Genomic DNA, 15,258 nt, shown 5'->3' on the forward strand with positions numbered 1-15,258 from the left:
GGACAAAATGTTCGAAAAGTGTTTCGAACGAAAGTAAATGTTGAAGAAGAATTATCTGCACGTGCGTCGCGAGAAGATAAAGACGCAGAATCTGATTGGTCGATCCGGCACGGTAGACGAGAGCGTTCCCAGAAAGACGTTCCTCCGCATCAAAGACGCGTTCTCCAGCTCGCGAGTATTTCATTTACACGTGAAAATTTTATTTCGCGTTATAATCGAGCGTTATGCACACTGTGCGTGCAATTTCGCTACGATATTTGAATATAGAAAATTAATTTCTGTTTGCCCTTGAGTAAAAGCAACAAAGAAATTTTAATTTACTCGATCGTTCGTCGAATAAAGTTTTTTCTTTCATTTCGCGACTAAACGGTACAAAGTAAAAAGAGGTTACGTTACTTTCGAACGATACAAATTTTTTCAAAACTCTCGTCCCATCGCTAACAGGTACACGAATATATCGTGTTGCCGCAGAAATATTAATGAGACTTTATTATCTGTAATCGTGTAATAACTGCTTTGCGTATGTAAAAAATTATGCAACTGTTATTACTCCTCCTGGTTCGGTACGAATTTGTATCTTAACATCGAAAATGAGAATACACTTTTTACCAACAAACATCGTTCGATATCGTTAACACGACATTAACGATTTCGATTTATATTTCCACGAAAATCACCGTTTCATCACGAGGTCGAAATAATACGTGACCTTGAAACGTGATAACAGAGGAGGTTGAAACCGAAGACTCGAAGAAGAAACCGTGAAAATACAAGCCTTCAAAGTTTCACCGCGATAGTACAGTTTCTGTTGCGCACACTTCGCAAGAAACGAGCGAGACTTTCGAATGATCTGCGATTGTGGATCAATGCGCTGTTCCAACCAGAGGTCGCGCTAAAGGTCTTCGTGGTTGCCGCGCTAACCGAACATCGTAATCACAAATGTTACCGTTTTAAACCAGCGAGTTATTGTCTAACGACGCAGTTAATTGTTTATGCGAGAGATCCATGCTACTATTGTGCGTCCGTGGAACGAGGAATTGAAATCGCGTAACCAATATTCCGATAAAAAAAGAAATGGTTACGAAAACCTTATCCAACGTTTTTTAATACAAAACGAAACGGAAAAAAAAAGAAAGAAAGAATAACGAAGAAAAAAAAAACACGTTTCTCGATCCTCTACATTTAACCGCGATCGTACCGTGTCATGTTGTCAAATAAAAGAAGAGACCATATCGAAAGATAATGTAAGAAAGGAGAGAGAAAGAGAGAGAATTTCTTATCGCTTCCGGTACCAGATTCGTTTTCGAATTTCTTATCGAGAACGTAATCATCCGGGACCGAGTAAAAACGACTCACCGTGGCGCGGGTTTGAGACCGAGGGCAAGCAGCACGTCGATGCCCGCCATCTTTTGCTCCTGGTTCACTTGATTGCCGCTCTCGGCACGTTGTTGGTGTTGGTGGTGCTGCTGCTGCCGCCTTTCCGTGGCCGGCTGATGGTGCTGCTGCTTACTGTCCGCCAGACCGTTGTTGCCGGTCACTTTCTGGCCGGTTAGCATTTTAGCATGGGTGACCTTGAGAACGGAGCGCTTCGCGTCCTCGACCAGCATCTTGGTGACCGGCTGCACGTTCACCGGCACGCCGATCGTCGGTACGGCGCCACGACGCAGCCTACTGCGCACAGGAAGACCGAGCACAAGGTGCTCCATATCCTTCTCGTAGGACTCGTTCGTGAAGTGGAGGGAGCATATGCGCGCAGTTTGTATGTTGAACGGTATCTCGCCGTTCGAGAGGGGCACGCGACCGCACGCGCGCACCCATCGTGAGCGCACTTCCGGTATCTGGGGGAATCGATGGTAGCGGATACGACAACCGCGGGTTCGACGATGACTGTTGCGGCACGTAGCCACGGCGCACTGCGGCATCCTAACCTCTTAATCCGTTGTCTCCTTCGTATCGAACACACGCACACGCTCACGCACACTGAAGCCAATCAGCGATAACGTCCCTCTACGACATCCTCGACGATACTGCTGGGAATTCTACCGCTGCCGATTCCTCTTCATAATTCCACCATTCGCGCACCGATGTTATTCATCGCCGAACCGAACGATACCGACGAAACCGTTCCTCGGTCGCGCGAGCGTGCCTCTTCGTCCGGTGAGCCAAGATCTTCGATCAAAGCGGACGCGTCCTAGGCGTCGTGTTCGTTGTATCTCTCCTCGGTCTATCTTCTCTTCGGTAAATGGCACTTAAAGCCTGCTTTTCTAGTGTTTCGACGAGCCCGAAGGTCGCGACACTCTGCGAGAGCTTCGTTTACTTTGGTAGCGAACGCGTGACTAGATGCGTTTTGCCGGGTGGGTCGGCTCTCGCCAGGACACACGGGTGACACTTCGATACTCAAAACAGGCGCACGTGGGTGTACACGGACGCACACAGTCGCGCGCGGCGAAAACTGGAAACTATATGGATCTTCCCAGGTGTTCGATCGCCCTCTTTCGGGATCCTCGCAGGTTTTTCTTTTCTTTTCTTTTTTTTTTTCTAATTATATTTTCTCTTTTTTCCTCTCCTTTCGACGCAAGAGACACGTGCGTGGAACGAACAGGGGAGAATACGAACGGTCTCAAAGGACGAACGTCGCAAACAGAAGAGCTCCGATCGTAGATATTGCGACGACGACGTGGTGGTACGTGAGAATCGACGAGACAGTCGCGCGACGGAAGCACTCTTGCGTACTCTCGATGACCGCGGGAGGTCGAAAGGGCATCGGTACCGCCCTGCGTGCGACGCCCTGCGAACTGTGGCTAGCGATGTAGAAGGGGACCGCGGGCCAAAGAGCGAAAGAGACGGCGAGACGAGAGACGGCTGGAGGGGGAAGGGAAGCACAGCGACGAAGTACTGAAAAACGATGTGTGCGTGGGCCTCCCGGCAGACGCCACCACTTTCTCGACTCAAATTCAAAACGTCACACGCACACGCGGTCGCGCGCCTCGTATAAATCGACCGTCCACCACACACGGGCACCGGGGAGAGAACGGACGAGCGGAGGCGAAGGGGGAATGTTGTAAATTAGAGAAAGAGCAACAGCGAGACGATCGGAAACGCGTGTCGCACACGTCTTTTTCTGCAACACGTGCGAGAGACGAGTCCGCGCTGTCGGCGAAAGGTGTCGCCTCGTGTACTTTTCTCCGTTCGCGACGATCAACGCTGCGCGATCGTGACGTTGATTGGTAGGCGGACCGTCAAGATGGCGACGGATGACGGTAGCTGAGCGACGATCGTCAACGAGCGTACACGAAAATCGCCGAACGGTGTACGCACAACTCGTGGTGGTCACGAGAGAGCACCAAGGGGCAGCCGCGTTCCTCGCGACCGAACGGAAACACGGAAACGCGTCGTCTCGAATCCTCCCGTGAAGCGGTTCCAACGTATAAAAGTAAACGGGAACCACCGTGTACGCGAGAGATCGCAATGAAGAACCGTGTATATGTATATATCACGCGTGGTAGACAGCGTGCTAACTACTGCACGCGCGCTGCTTCTCCTCCGGACTGGCCGATCGGGTCCGGCCGTGGAACAAGAGACAGCCAGTGGCAGCTGCGTGTGCCTCCTCGTGTCTGCGTGAAACCGGTGAACCAATGATCGTGCTCTGGTGCCGTCGCGGCAGGGATGACGAGAATCGTGGAGGGGGCAGGGTTGGAAAGGAAGAGAGACCAGGGAGACAGGGAAAAAGAGGGAGGAGGTCACCGCTACCGACTAGGGTCCTTCAGGGGTTCGCCACCCCTCGAACCACGCGGTCCTCCTCGCCTCTGTTATCCGGTATAACCAACCGCTACCGATCTCCTCTCTCTCTCCTCACCGCCCCGCGCACCCCTAGCTCTCCTGCAGTCACCACGTTGCGCTTTCTCGACCTGGTCCTCGCCAGGGCGTTAGATTACGCGCTCTTTTTCTCTTCATCCCCACGAACGGCGCACGCTTTGTCTACGAACGCGCCGGAACCCGCCGCCGACCATTGTACGACAGGCAAACACGCGTTAAGAGAATTGCCGCAGTTCTCGCCTTTCTATACTCGACACGGAGGTAACCGTGGCCCGAGCAAGAAATATACCCTTGCCACGTCCGCGGATACTTTTTTAATTGTTACGTCTCACCGCGACCCCGATGGAAACGTTACGCTTTGTTACGAAAATGTCCCGACGAAACGTAACGTCCAATGGGAGAGCATTTCTAAAAATAGACGAAAACGGAGACGTTCGATTTTAGTGCAGAGCATTCAAGATGGAGCCTTCGATCGAACTCCCCGGATGCGTAATAATTCAGCACGTGGTTGTGTATCCGTTTTCTTCCGAATTACATTATTTTACCAAATCTATGGGCTCGCGAACGATCGTTTTAATTCGAAAATTCACCGGTGAACGAAGGGGAAAAGAACAATGTATTTTACGCGTTAAGATTTCTACGCGAATTGAAATTAACTCGTAACGCAGTTTCCGTGTATTTAAACTTTCCTTTCGTGGAGCGTTTAATAAACGTGGTAAACAATACGGTGTATCTGTACAGCGCGTTTCTCGTACACGTTACTATAATTTATGATACCAGTCTCAATATAAACAGTCATTTCACAGTTAATAGCTAATCGAGATGATAATCGTGTAAATTTCAACACGAAACGAAAGAAGCCGAAAGATTTAACGCCCCGGCGAACATGGCGGAAGTCGTCGGCGTTTCGTGGCTCAAATGGCGGCAACGGAGAACAAAGAACACCGGGCTCCTGCACGCGTTACGGAATTTCCCATAACTAAACGCGAAAGAAACATTTTTGCGAACGTATGCGAAACTAATGGTCTCATTATCCCGAGACTGTTCGAAATTCTTCATAATCGTTCGGATTACCACACACGAAAGGTGTTTCTTCGCTTTAATTTCAACTAAAAAGAAATACAAAATTACCGAAAGAGAACAAATTTGCCATTAAATGCACATCGATCTGAACATCGACGATCGTTAAAGTTAAAATTGTAAACGGTATCGTGCAATATCTGAAAACCATCATTAAACGCTTTCAAAATTACTCGAAACCATTTGTTTCGTTGTATTTTCGTTTATATTCAATCATACCGATCGTTGACAAATTCGATCGTATTCCGCGCAACAATTATTGATATTCGGACGGAATTCCATTACGTCTCATCGGAGACACTACTATTTCTCCCCTATCGACGCTAATCAGGTTCTCATGGCATCTTATGTAGTACAAAGGAAGGAGAACTTGACCCCATTCGATCGTAACCGAAACTGTATTACCGTGCACGATCAATAAGTCAAGCTAATTGTTCGAATACAAGAAAATTCCATGAACTGACCGACACGATCACGCGAGAGACCGGTGTCCTCTATCGAATTCGTGCGAATCGATCGAGATTCGTCGGAGATCGGTTGGTAAGAACGACCACCGAACGAGACACGGGGCTGGGATCGACGTTTCGGAATATTGCGGGTCCGTCTTGGGAATGCAGGTGTATTTATTTAAGAAGATGGTGGCGCGACAGAGCCAACCGTTTCCACGAAACAAAAAGCGAGAAAGCAAGGGAGGAGATCTGGCATCGAGCGAGGGAGTCACAAGGGCTGCTGGCACTCAACTACCCTCATCGTTTGCAACACCTTAAAGGGTGTTCCCACATGTCTCGGATGAGAAAATCGATTTCTTTTTTCGTTTTCTTAAAGATTAAGGTTTCGACGCCGGATCTGCCAAACGGATCAAAATTCGAAAAAAAAAAAAGACGACGAAGATACGGTGCCTCGAACAGCACGATGGCTAACGAGACTTCGCCATGGGTAAACTTAGAATACTAAGAATACCAACTGGCGATCCTGTTTTTCTCGAATCGACGTTTCTTAAACCGGTGAACACAATATCTTGAGTATCGATTCACTTGAAATTTTGGCTACACGTGAACGAAGTAGGATTATCTCAATGTGTTAAAAGCTTTCTTTTTGTAACGCAAGAATAAGAGCGGAAAATTTATACAGTAAACCTCGTTTTGTCCCTTCAACGTTATTTTGTAAATTTTGAAGGTTTTCAAATTCTTCCGATTCGAACGAAGGTTACGGTATCGTCCATCGACGAATGTTTTTGCAACCCCGATTATACAAATAGAGCGACTTTATTCTTGGCCATTGAAGATTGGAAAAAATTTCCCTGGAAACCTTCAGATTATATATATAAAAAAAAAAGTTTAAAAGTACGAAAGTCTCGTGTACACATCACACATCTGTAGTCTTTGTTTTAAAAGCTTTATTCGAAAGGGATTAGAATTTATCACGATAATGATCCGTACTTCAGATGTAAAATTAGGTTAAAGATAATAAAATTTGAATAAAATGTTACAGAGTGTTTATCTTTCCCCTTAATTGCACGTTTAAACATACCCCGAAAGCGATTACCGAGAAAACTTTCAACCCCTCGCCATTTTCTCGGTTTTCCTTATTTTTGGACATTATTTCAAAGAAAGATCGAACCTTGACCCCGTGTATTTTTCATCTCGTTATAATAAATATGTAAAAGCGTAGAATCTTTTTATCGGATATTTCTACGTACAGCTTAAAACAAAACTCGGTAGAATGGAGAACGATGTTGCAATCAAACACAGAACAACGAAGAGTACCACGATCTACGGGAAATACTTTGGAATACTATTTAATTAATTACACGTTTCTAAACTAATCATCTCGCTTCGATATTCGAGGCTAGTTTATGAATAACCAATTAACACGCGACTGTATTTCCACGTGTTTAAAATACGCAAATGACACGAAGAAAAATAAACTAAAGGGGAGCACGTTAATGAAACACCGCGTTACCATTCGAGCGTTGAATATCGAGGATTTCGTGCAACTTCCTGTTAACGTTTCGCGAGTGTACAATGTAATAGAAATGTTGCATTCGTTAATCTTTTCGTGGAAAAGTCGGTAGCTCGACCGGGGAACGAAAATGGCCGTTAAGACTTTAACGTATTTAGTAATTATTTCCAGCCTGGGTGGTTAAGCCTGTAGAGAATCTTTTAAAGTGCGTGGCTGGTTCGATCGCACGAAATATAGATTTCCACGATACATAATGTCGCTGATAAGGAACTACTCCGAGGAAGATCCTCAAGGGCGAGCGTAACGAATTAACAGACTGCTCCGACGATACTCGGTTCGCCACGGTGGCCATTTTGGTTTGATAATCAAGACACGCGTACCAGATAATGAACGTTCCTTCGTGTATTAGTGGGATTAATGGTTTCCCGTTGTTTTATTAGTAGTTCGTTCTGCGCACGTTAGCCAGATCTTTCAAGTTAGATAAAGTATAAGTAAATGTTCGATGTCGCTATCGCGTATTTGTTCTGATTCACGTTTCCTTCGCAATGGTCTTGGACTTGGATTATTTACCGCAATAGGGAAACGATATTAAAATAATTCATCGACCCACCGTGGAGAAATAATTAATTAACCGCGACCGAAAGAACGAGTATCTTCGTAACTGTTCGAATCGTCGTAACGCGGAAAATGGTACACCCGCTGCGAGAAGAGTATAACGAAAAAGTTGAAGGAAACAGGTAGGCTGGTAAATAATATCTCCGAAAATGCCGAAAAACGTGGCACTCGTGCTCAACCGTCCGCTCTCACGTTTCCATGAGTTCACGGACGCAACCGTGATCGATCGCCCTCACGTCCGTGTGAATTCACGAATGCAACAGTGAAAGCTGCTCGCATGGTTGAATTCCTCGTTCAAAAATACACGATCTTTATACGGAAACTTTTTTCCTACGGCTGATAGTTTCCGAGGTATGCGATAAAATGGCGCCCTACCTCGTGTAAGTGGTCGGCGTCGAGCGAAAGGTGTCACCCGTAATTGGTGGACGATTAAGTGTTAATAGCGAAAAAAAGAAAAAAGTTAAAAATACACGGTAACTTCCAACGACCGAGTAAACATAGAACCTACCAATTTATTGTACGTTTCACGTTCTCGAAACAATGCAAGACCCAACGTAGACTCGATTTCGTAAAGTTCGATTCTTCCCTCGTTTTCGTTTCGTTTAAAATCATCGACTAAAGTCAAATAAAGTCAAATTTCTACTTTTTCGATCGTAAGAAGCAATTACAAATTTGCGAACAATCCACCGAGATACAACGCGATTGAAAAAAGTAATACTCGTCTCGATAAAATATGATTTACAAAAGAAAGTCTACTTGGTAGAAAAAGTAAAATGTCGGAAATATTCAACGTGGTAAAAATTAAGACGTCAAGGACGTAATCGGACGCGCGACGATAACACGAGCCACCCAAGTTGGACTTGATTACGCGCGAACGCGGCGAGCGACGAGACGAAAATCTAAAACTCTCGCTCGTCGTTATTTCTGTCGCGTAATAAAACTAATTCCCATCGGTTTCGTCGCCGATCGGAATAACAAAAGGTCTTTTAATAAGGCATGGTTAAATGCTCCAGTTCCATAGCAAACGCTCGGCAACGCAACAGCTTCCCATCGGTTCTCGGCGAGGATCTTTTCCCCTTTGCGATATCGTATAACCAGGGCGACGAGCGTCGAAGTATCTCCCCCACGTTCTCGACGCTTCGTCTCCCCTCTCCGCCACACTGCCGCTAACCCCCCCCCCCCCCCCACCCGCGGGCCGGCGAAACGATTTTCTGAGAACGCTTCTGCGGAAACTGAGGACGTCCTGGTACCAGAAGCGCTCTCCTAACAGAAACATCTTCGCGGTGGTTCTCGACAGTTTTTGCCTCGATGCGTGGCCCCGTCGGTCGCGTCCCTCTTTCGAGCGTGCGGTGCCGAAGGAGAGAAGCCATCGAAAAGAGGAGAAGAAGCAGGCACGAAAGGCCGGCCGGCCGGCCGGCCCAGGCTTCGGTGTGGTTCACGCGGGCTCTCAAATAAGGACAGACCGATTTCCGGTGGTCTCGCTCCCCCCTCCAAACCTCCGCGGCAACCTGACCCCACTATGAACCGATCAGGGTTCTCTTTCTCTCCCTTCTCGCACGGTCCAACGTCGCACGGAGAAAGGGAGAGAGCGAGAGACGCGTCCCGTCTTCTCCTCGACAATACACGATCGTTCGTCTCGCTCTCGACCGCGTTACTAGAGCGCGTTTCGAACCGTTCTCTCTCGGTGGCTAGAGCGACCGTACCGTTCTTGTCGCGCCAACGATCGAGCCTATACTGGCGTCCTTGTCTCCGTCCGTCCTCGTCGTTGACGCCCGTCTTAACAGGGCAGGCTGTGTGCGGGCGCTCCGGCACAGCTGGCACAGGAGGGAAATAAGCCGAGGCGTCTCCGACTCCGGGGCCACCAGACACGGCTGCCTGGAGAACGACCAAGAAGGATGCGCAGCTGCGACTCTCTTTCGCCCGTTTTACACGCCAACATCGCCGTCCGTGCCGCAGGTCGAAAAATTTCCGCCCGTGGGACGAACGAGACCCCGACTCCCGTGGGCCGGCCGCACCGAGCTACCGCGATTTCAGCGCTTTTTCTTTTAATCTGCCCCGCCGTTATCTGCTGGACGGAAATACACGGCGATAGGAAGCGGTTGTGTGCCCGTTCGTCGACGCGTTTCACCGCCCGTCGATGTTGTTCTTCTCGGCCTGGCGACTCCGTCCTCGAATCGATACGTTTGCGTTCAACAATTGCTCGAAACGAGTTACGCCAAAAACGGCTATTAATAAACCAATGAGACCCGTATCGCTCCAGCCGCGACACTTAAGCCGAGACGGACAATCGTTTCGCAGGTTATTGAATGACAATTGATAAATTGTTCGAAACTTTTCGATTTCAAACGCTTTCGGATACGGTTCCATTTTTTTTTTTTTTAATTGGAACAGAATCATTGGAATCGATGAACATTTGGAGAGAACGAAGCTTCCGAGAACGGAAACGGAAGGATATTAGAAAATGTTTTATTTATTTTTTACCCATGTGTAAATTATTCGTTCGTTAGGGTCTACCTGTGTTGTTATACGCTATTAAAATAAAAAAACCAATTCTTTGGAATATTACTTTCGAGAATATTGTTAATACTCGCGCGATCGGTCTGCAGTTATCGAAAAGTGTGGAATTTTGGAAAAATGAGATTATTCTCGTAAAAAAATTTCTCATTTCTATACGAGAAAAGAAACGACGAAAATATATAATCGACGTTGATCGTCGAACAGTGTTCTATGTTACGAGCAGCGTCAAGCAGCTGATATCGTACACACTATTGTCACAGGGGCGACAATAATTGCATGCCCATAGGAAATGTGTATCGAGGTTAGGTTTTAATAACAGTATTTTAGCTGCAGCTCGCCTCTCACGCACGCGTGTACCACCCGTTTTATTTGTTTCGCGTTCGTGTGGCCATACCTCCGCGTTCGCGTAATAAGGACGCTATATAAATAAAATAAAAGTGTTCTGTGTCGTCAGACACGGTAATCGGAACTCGGTGTGTCCGCTAACGACGCGTCTTCGCACCGGAGTCTCTGCGAGCAGGAACGTCGGCGCATGCGCGTACCGGCGCGTTCATTGAGCACGCGGAAGATCGAAAAACGTTTCTTCCCGAGGCCAGCCGCGAAATGGTACCGGTGACCAGAGACGCTTTTCGTTTCGTTTCCGATATCTAACGAAAGAACTAACTCGAGAAAAACTCGAAAGTCTTCTTTCCGTTCGCCAACACAAGCTAACGCGATGTAAATATTACTTTTACGGAAATATACAGCAATTTATTTCTCTTACCATAATTTCTTCATCTCCGAAGAAAATGAACTCTACCTTCCGAGCGTCCCCTCTTTAACCTCTTGTACCCGGATAATTTTCATCCTTGCTGCAATACCAACCGTGTATTCTCCCTATTGTAAATTACTTCTCCGAGATAATTAATAACACACCAGCCGTGAAACCGATATCTTTGCATTATTTTCATCGAGATCCGATCGTATTCGAAACGACCGGTGTGCGTTTTAAAAGAAAAAAAAGGGGGTTAGTCGAAAGTAATTTCTCCCAAATGGCAACCGATACTTGAGCAAACACGAGAGCTCGTTTAATTCGTGTTTACTTATGACCGACGAAGCGGCACGCGGGCCGAGGGACGCGTCAACGAAGAAAGTGACTCACTGGCTGAGGTATTCGCACGCGAGAAAATATATCTGCGTTACCATAGAAAAAAAGAAAGAAAAAAAGAAAAGAAAAAAAGGAGAACCATGTGACGTCACGAGGAGTCTCCCGGTGCGGTGTCCGCTCGAAGACCATCGTCTTCGTTGACGATTGGGTAGGGAGAGGAACAATTCCCACGTACGGTCGCGTTGCGTCGCCTCGCCTCGCGTCGCGTCGCGTCGTCGGGCACGAGCGTCGAGCACCGAAATGCGCGGCGGGGGCAGCGCGTAGGAGAACGGTCGGTTCTCCAAACAGGCCGGAAAACGGTGGCAGAAGAAAGGATCGACGTAACGGTATATCGTGGACGGAAACGTGGCATCGGGACGACGAGACTCCGAGACAGGGGCTGGCTCACCTGGGCGTCTTGAGATTTTTCCATCGTCTCCGGGTCGGGCTCTCGGCTCGTTTTCCGGCCTCTTTGACCGCTTATTACGGCCGGGCCTAAGGGATGGTATCTTTGGTACACGGTCGTGCTCTAGGTGGTTCACCCCACTCTCTTAAGGGGCAACCACCCCACTCGTGAGGTTCTTCCTGTCTTCGTCTCGCTTTAACGCTGGCTGACAGTGAGGCTCGAGCGAGAGGGGACGAGAGAGAAGGGGAGACACCCTTCATCCTTGAGGCGGGGTCCCGGCCACCCCGCTGCTAGGTTCGCTAGGATCAATACCCGCCATCCGAACCGAAGTCCAAGCCACCCTCTCTTTGCCTGCGCTGCCTGCCTGTGCCTGCCTGGCTGCCTGGCTGCCTGGCTGCCAAAACCTGCCCGGTCCGTCTGCCCAAGTCTCCGGAGAATTCGAGTGGCTTCACGAATCCGTCAAGTTGGATGCTTCCGAGTCGCCCTATAGATGGGACCGGTGTCCCGCGGACACCGCGATTATCCCGCGTGACTTTGACAGCGACCGATGAATAGAATCGATCGGGATGTAGAGATACCAGGGTAGCGGGGCGACCGAGATACACCCGACAAGATTAGACGAATAAATGCAGACCAGAGATACCGAGGCATTTTAACGTTGTTAAAACAAAAGATACCGAGGAGCTCGGATCGCGGTCCCTCCGGTCCAATTTTCGTGGATCGTGATCCTTCGAACTCGATACCGAATTAAGGGTTTTCGATGTAGGAAAACGTTCCTGTTCTCCGCTCTAGGAACCACGTGGACTATTAATTGGTCAATTTTTGTCCACTTCGCACCTGGAACGCGGATCAACGAGAACCAGCGTTGAACACCGTACACGCATCGATTTCTAAGCAACTTTCATACACTGGCTAATCTTCTTTTCCGCCGTTTTAATTTCACCGAATCAACTGGATCAACGTAATCCCTAATTAAATCCCACCAGCTGTTGCCGCAACTGGACATTTAGATTCGGAACGATGTAACGCAATATCGGGCTTCGGTCGAGTAGGCTGTTTCAACGAGTTTCGCGTATCGTGGCGTTTAGTATGGATTATTAATTTTCTACTTCGTGGCGGTTTGTTTTTCTTTTTTCTTTTCTTTTCTTTTTTTTTTTTCTTGCAACGATAGAAATATCTCGCGCGAACCACGAGGTTAGCAGATGCATCGTCGCGTGGTTACGTCGTTAGTAATGTATAAAGTATGACCACCCGATCGGTTGTACGAAGTTATGTTTAATTCATCTTTCCTTTGTCCCCGTTACCAGGTACAAAGCCGACGATTTCAACGCGCCGAAGAGTCGCTTTCGGAACCGACGAGTCGTGTACCTGAACGTTACGCGGGATAATTGTGCGGAAGGTTTTGAACAATTTTCCTGCACGAAATTCGCGGCTGCAATCTCGCGAAAGACTACGGAGCCAACTGGGGAATTGTTCGCCGCGATAGCGTACGTTCGAATCTTTTCGCGGATCTCTCGAGGATGACGAAACCAAGTTAAATTGAACACCGGGAGAATCTCGGTATCGGGTACAAAATATCTTACCGATTTTTCGCGAAATAAAGTCGAGCAAAGTTATGTGGATCAATCGAAATTAAACTTAAAGTTTAAGGTCGAAATTAAAATTGCATTTACGACAAGTGTCATTGCAATCGAACGATAGAAAATATTGTTGTTAGAATTTAGAAAAATACATCTTGGTTGCACCTCGCGATGTGAACGCTCAGGGTGAGTCACGAGAAACGAAACACTTAAATATGTTTGTCGGATTCGATGGTGGAAAAGGATTATTTATTCCCAATTTTGACGATCATTGGTATTTTTTTTTAAACGAAACTGGACACGTTTTAAAGTTTCCACGGTTTGATGGTAAATTTCTACGTTCAAGGTCGTCGCAAGGTCGTGGTACGCGGCAGAATTCATCTCAACTACGATATGTGAAAAATCGAAATACGCGACAGTTTCTATTGAGCTCCGTTGAAAAATCATCGATGACCTTGTATACTCAAAGGAGTGACTTTGAATAATTTGAATTCCGTCTTATAGATTTTTCGTACCTTCGAATTCGAGCCACACATACTTTTTATTTTATTTACTTTCGTGACACGTGTCGTCGCATTTGATGCAACGAGAATAAAAATGTTCGATCAAGAGAAATAATAACTGCGGTGTATATATTATTTACCCTGCCCGGAAAAATTATACGCGCCACTTTTACAATCCAAAAATCGAATATGAAGAACGATTAATACGCAGATTTAACGATTTTCATTCCGAAGTCAAGAACAACTTTTTTTTTCACGTTGCAAAGTTGACAAAACCTGTCATATCGCATTTAGGGATCCCCGTACATCCTATATAATCGATTCCCTGCGTCTATTTGAATAGGCTACCACTGGTCCAGATCTTGTTTCGTATTCAAGTCTGGCCGGTATCAGAATGTTCAAAACCGCGTCTGTTGTTTCTGCATCGAAGTTGCCGACCAAAAATTACAAGGTTCGATATAATTTTGCAAAAACGAGATACACGCCTCGGTAGGTATTCCAGACGAATTTTTAAAGCGCTCGAAATTGTATTTTTCCTGGAACTTCGAATACCGTGGATAGTATTATCGAAAAAAGCGACGTGCATCGAACTCGATCTTTCGAAAGCCGATAGAAATGGTTTAGCGTCGTTAGCGATGAATTTTCTCATTAAACGTGGGAACAATAACGAAGATCCACCGGTAATTACTAATTATGGGATCAAGTACCTCGTAAGTAGGTTGGAATTCTGCTAAAGCAATATCTCCGAGTAGATTCTAACCTGGATTGGATAAACTGGAATCCTCTGTAAGTATTTCAAGAAACAGAAACAATACTTTTCAAGTAGAATCGAACACTGATCGAGTAGCTTCGTAGAATTTTGATAAATATCTTATCGGAAACACAACAATGTAAACTCGCGATACAATATTAAGCACGAATTAACTGCGTAACAGTTGTCGATCGAAACAATAATCCCGATATTATTCCGGCGTTGCGTTCGAGCTCGGTCGCGGTTTTTGGAATTCAAGGTCACACGAAGGTCGTAATCCGAACACGACGGAATTCAACGCAACATTCGTCGCAGGACGCAAGAGAGAAAGAGAGAGAGAGATAAAAAAAAGAAATACGTGTACAAATGATTTTGTCCATACCACTATAAATGCAAGGAAGGCGTGAGGCTTCCTATTGATAGAATGAAATTGATGACGCACATTCTGTAGCGATGGGATAGATACGATTAAGTATCGACGATACTCGAGCAACTCGGTACCAAAGCACTTACTGTGGAAACATCGGAAGATATCGAAATTTCAGGTACTTACTTGGTATCGATTCGCAGAGAATACTTGATCGATACCAGTGTCGTACGATACCGAAGAGAAATCAATACCGTTACAAATCGATCAAGAACAATCTCTACTGAACCGTATCTACGTTGAATGTTCGACCAACGGTGTTCGTGTACTCGGATATTCGAACGATGACGTTCGTACTGACTCGATATTACGGTACAACGATCGAACACTTCGATACTCAAAGATATTCATTCTTTGCGCTCGAGTACACCGTAAAATCTTCAAATACCCTCGTCCGAAAAATGTGCATCCGGAGCACCCTGCAGAGTCTTTCCAATGTTTCGGGTTCCGCGTATTCGACTCGATCCCATCCGTA

General features: G+C 46.6%; 1 protein-coding gene across 4 annotated transcripts in view; it reads right to left on the reverse strand.

Annotated features, from left to right (window-relative positions):
• The window catches only part of LOC143155136 (uncharacterized), a 49,477-nt gene that overhangs the window by 19,125 nt on the left and 15,094 nt on the right, over positions 1–15,258 (reverse strand). Inside the window, exon 1 of one of the 4 annotated variants that reach the window (XM_076327529.1) lies at positions 1,357–4,676. The exons of the other annotated variants lie outside the window; for them this stretch is intronic. Coding sequence (XP_076183644.1) covers positions 1,357–1,922 — 566 coding nt within the window. The 5' untranslated portion in view covers positions 1,923–4,676. Of the gene's footprint in view, positions 1–1,356; positions 4,677–15,258 lie in introns of those variants that run through there. 4 annotated transcript variants of the gene reach the window in all.

The sequence above is a fragment of the Ptiloglossa arizonensis genome, chromosome 2 (assembly GCF_051014685.1).
Source record: "Ptiloglossa arizonensis isolate GNS036 chromosome 2, iyPtiAriz1_principal, whole genome shotgun sequence".
In the NCBI taxonomy this organism is placed as follows: domain Eukaryota; kingdom Metazoa; phylum Arthropoda; class Insecta; order Hymenoptera; family Colletidae; genus Ptiloglossa; species Ptiloglossa arizonensis.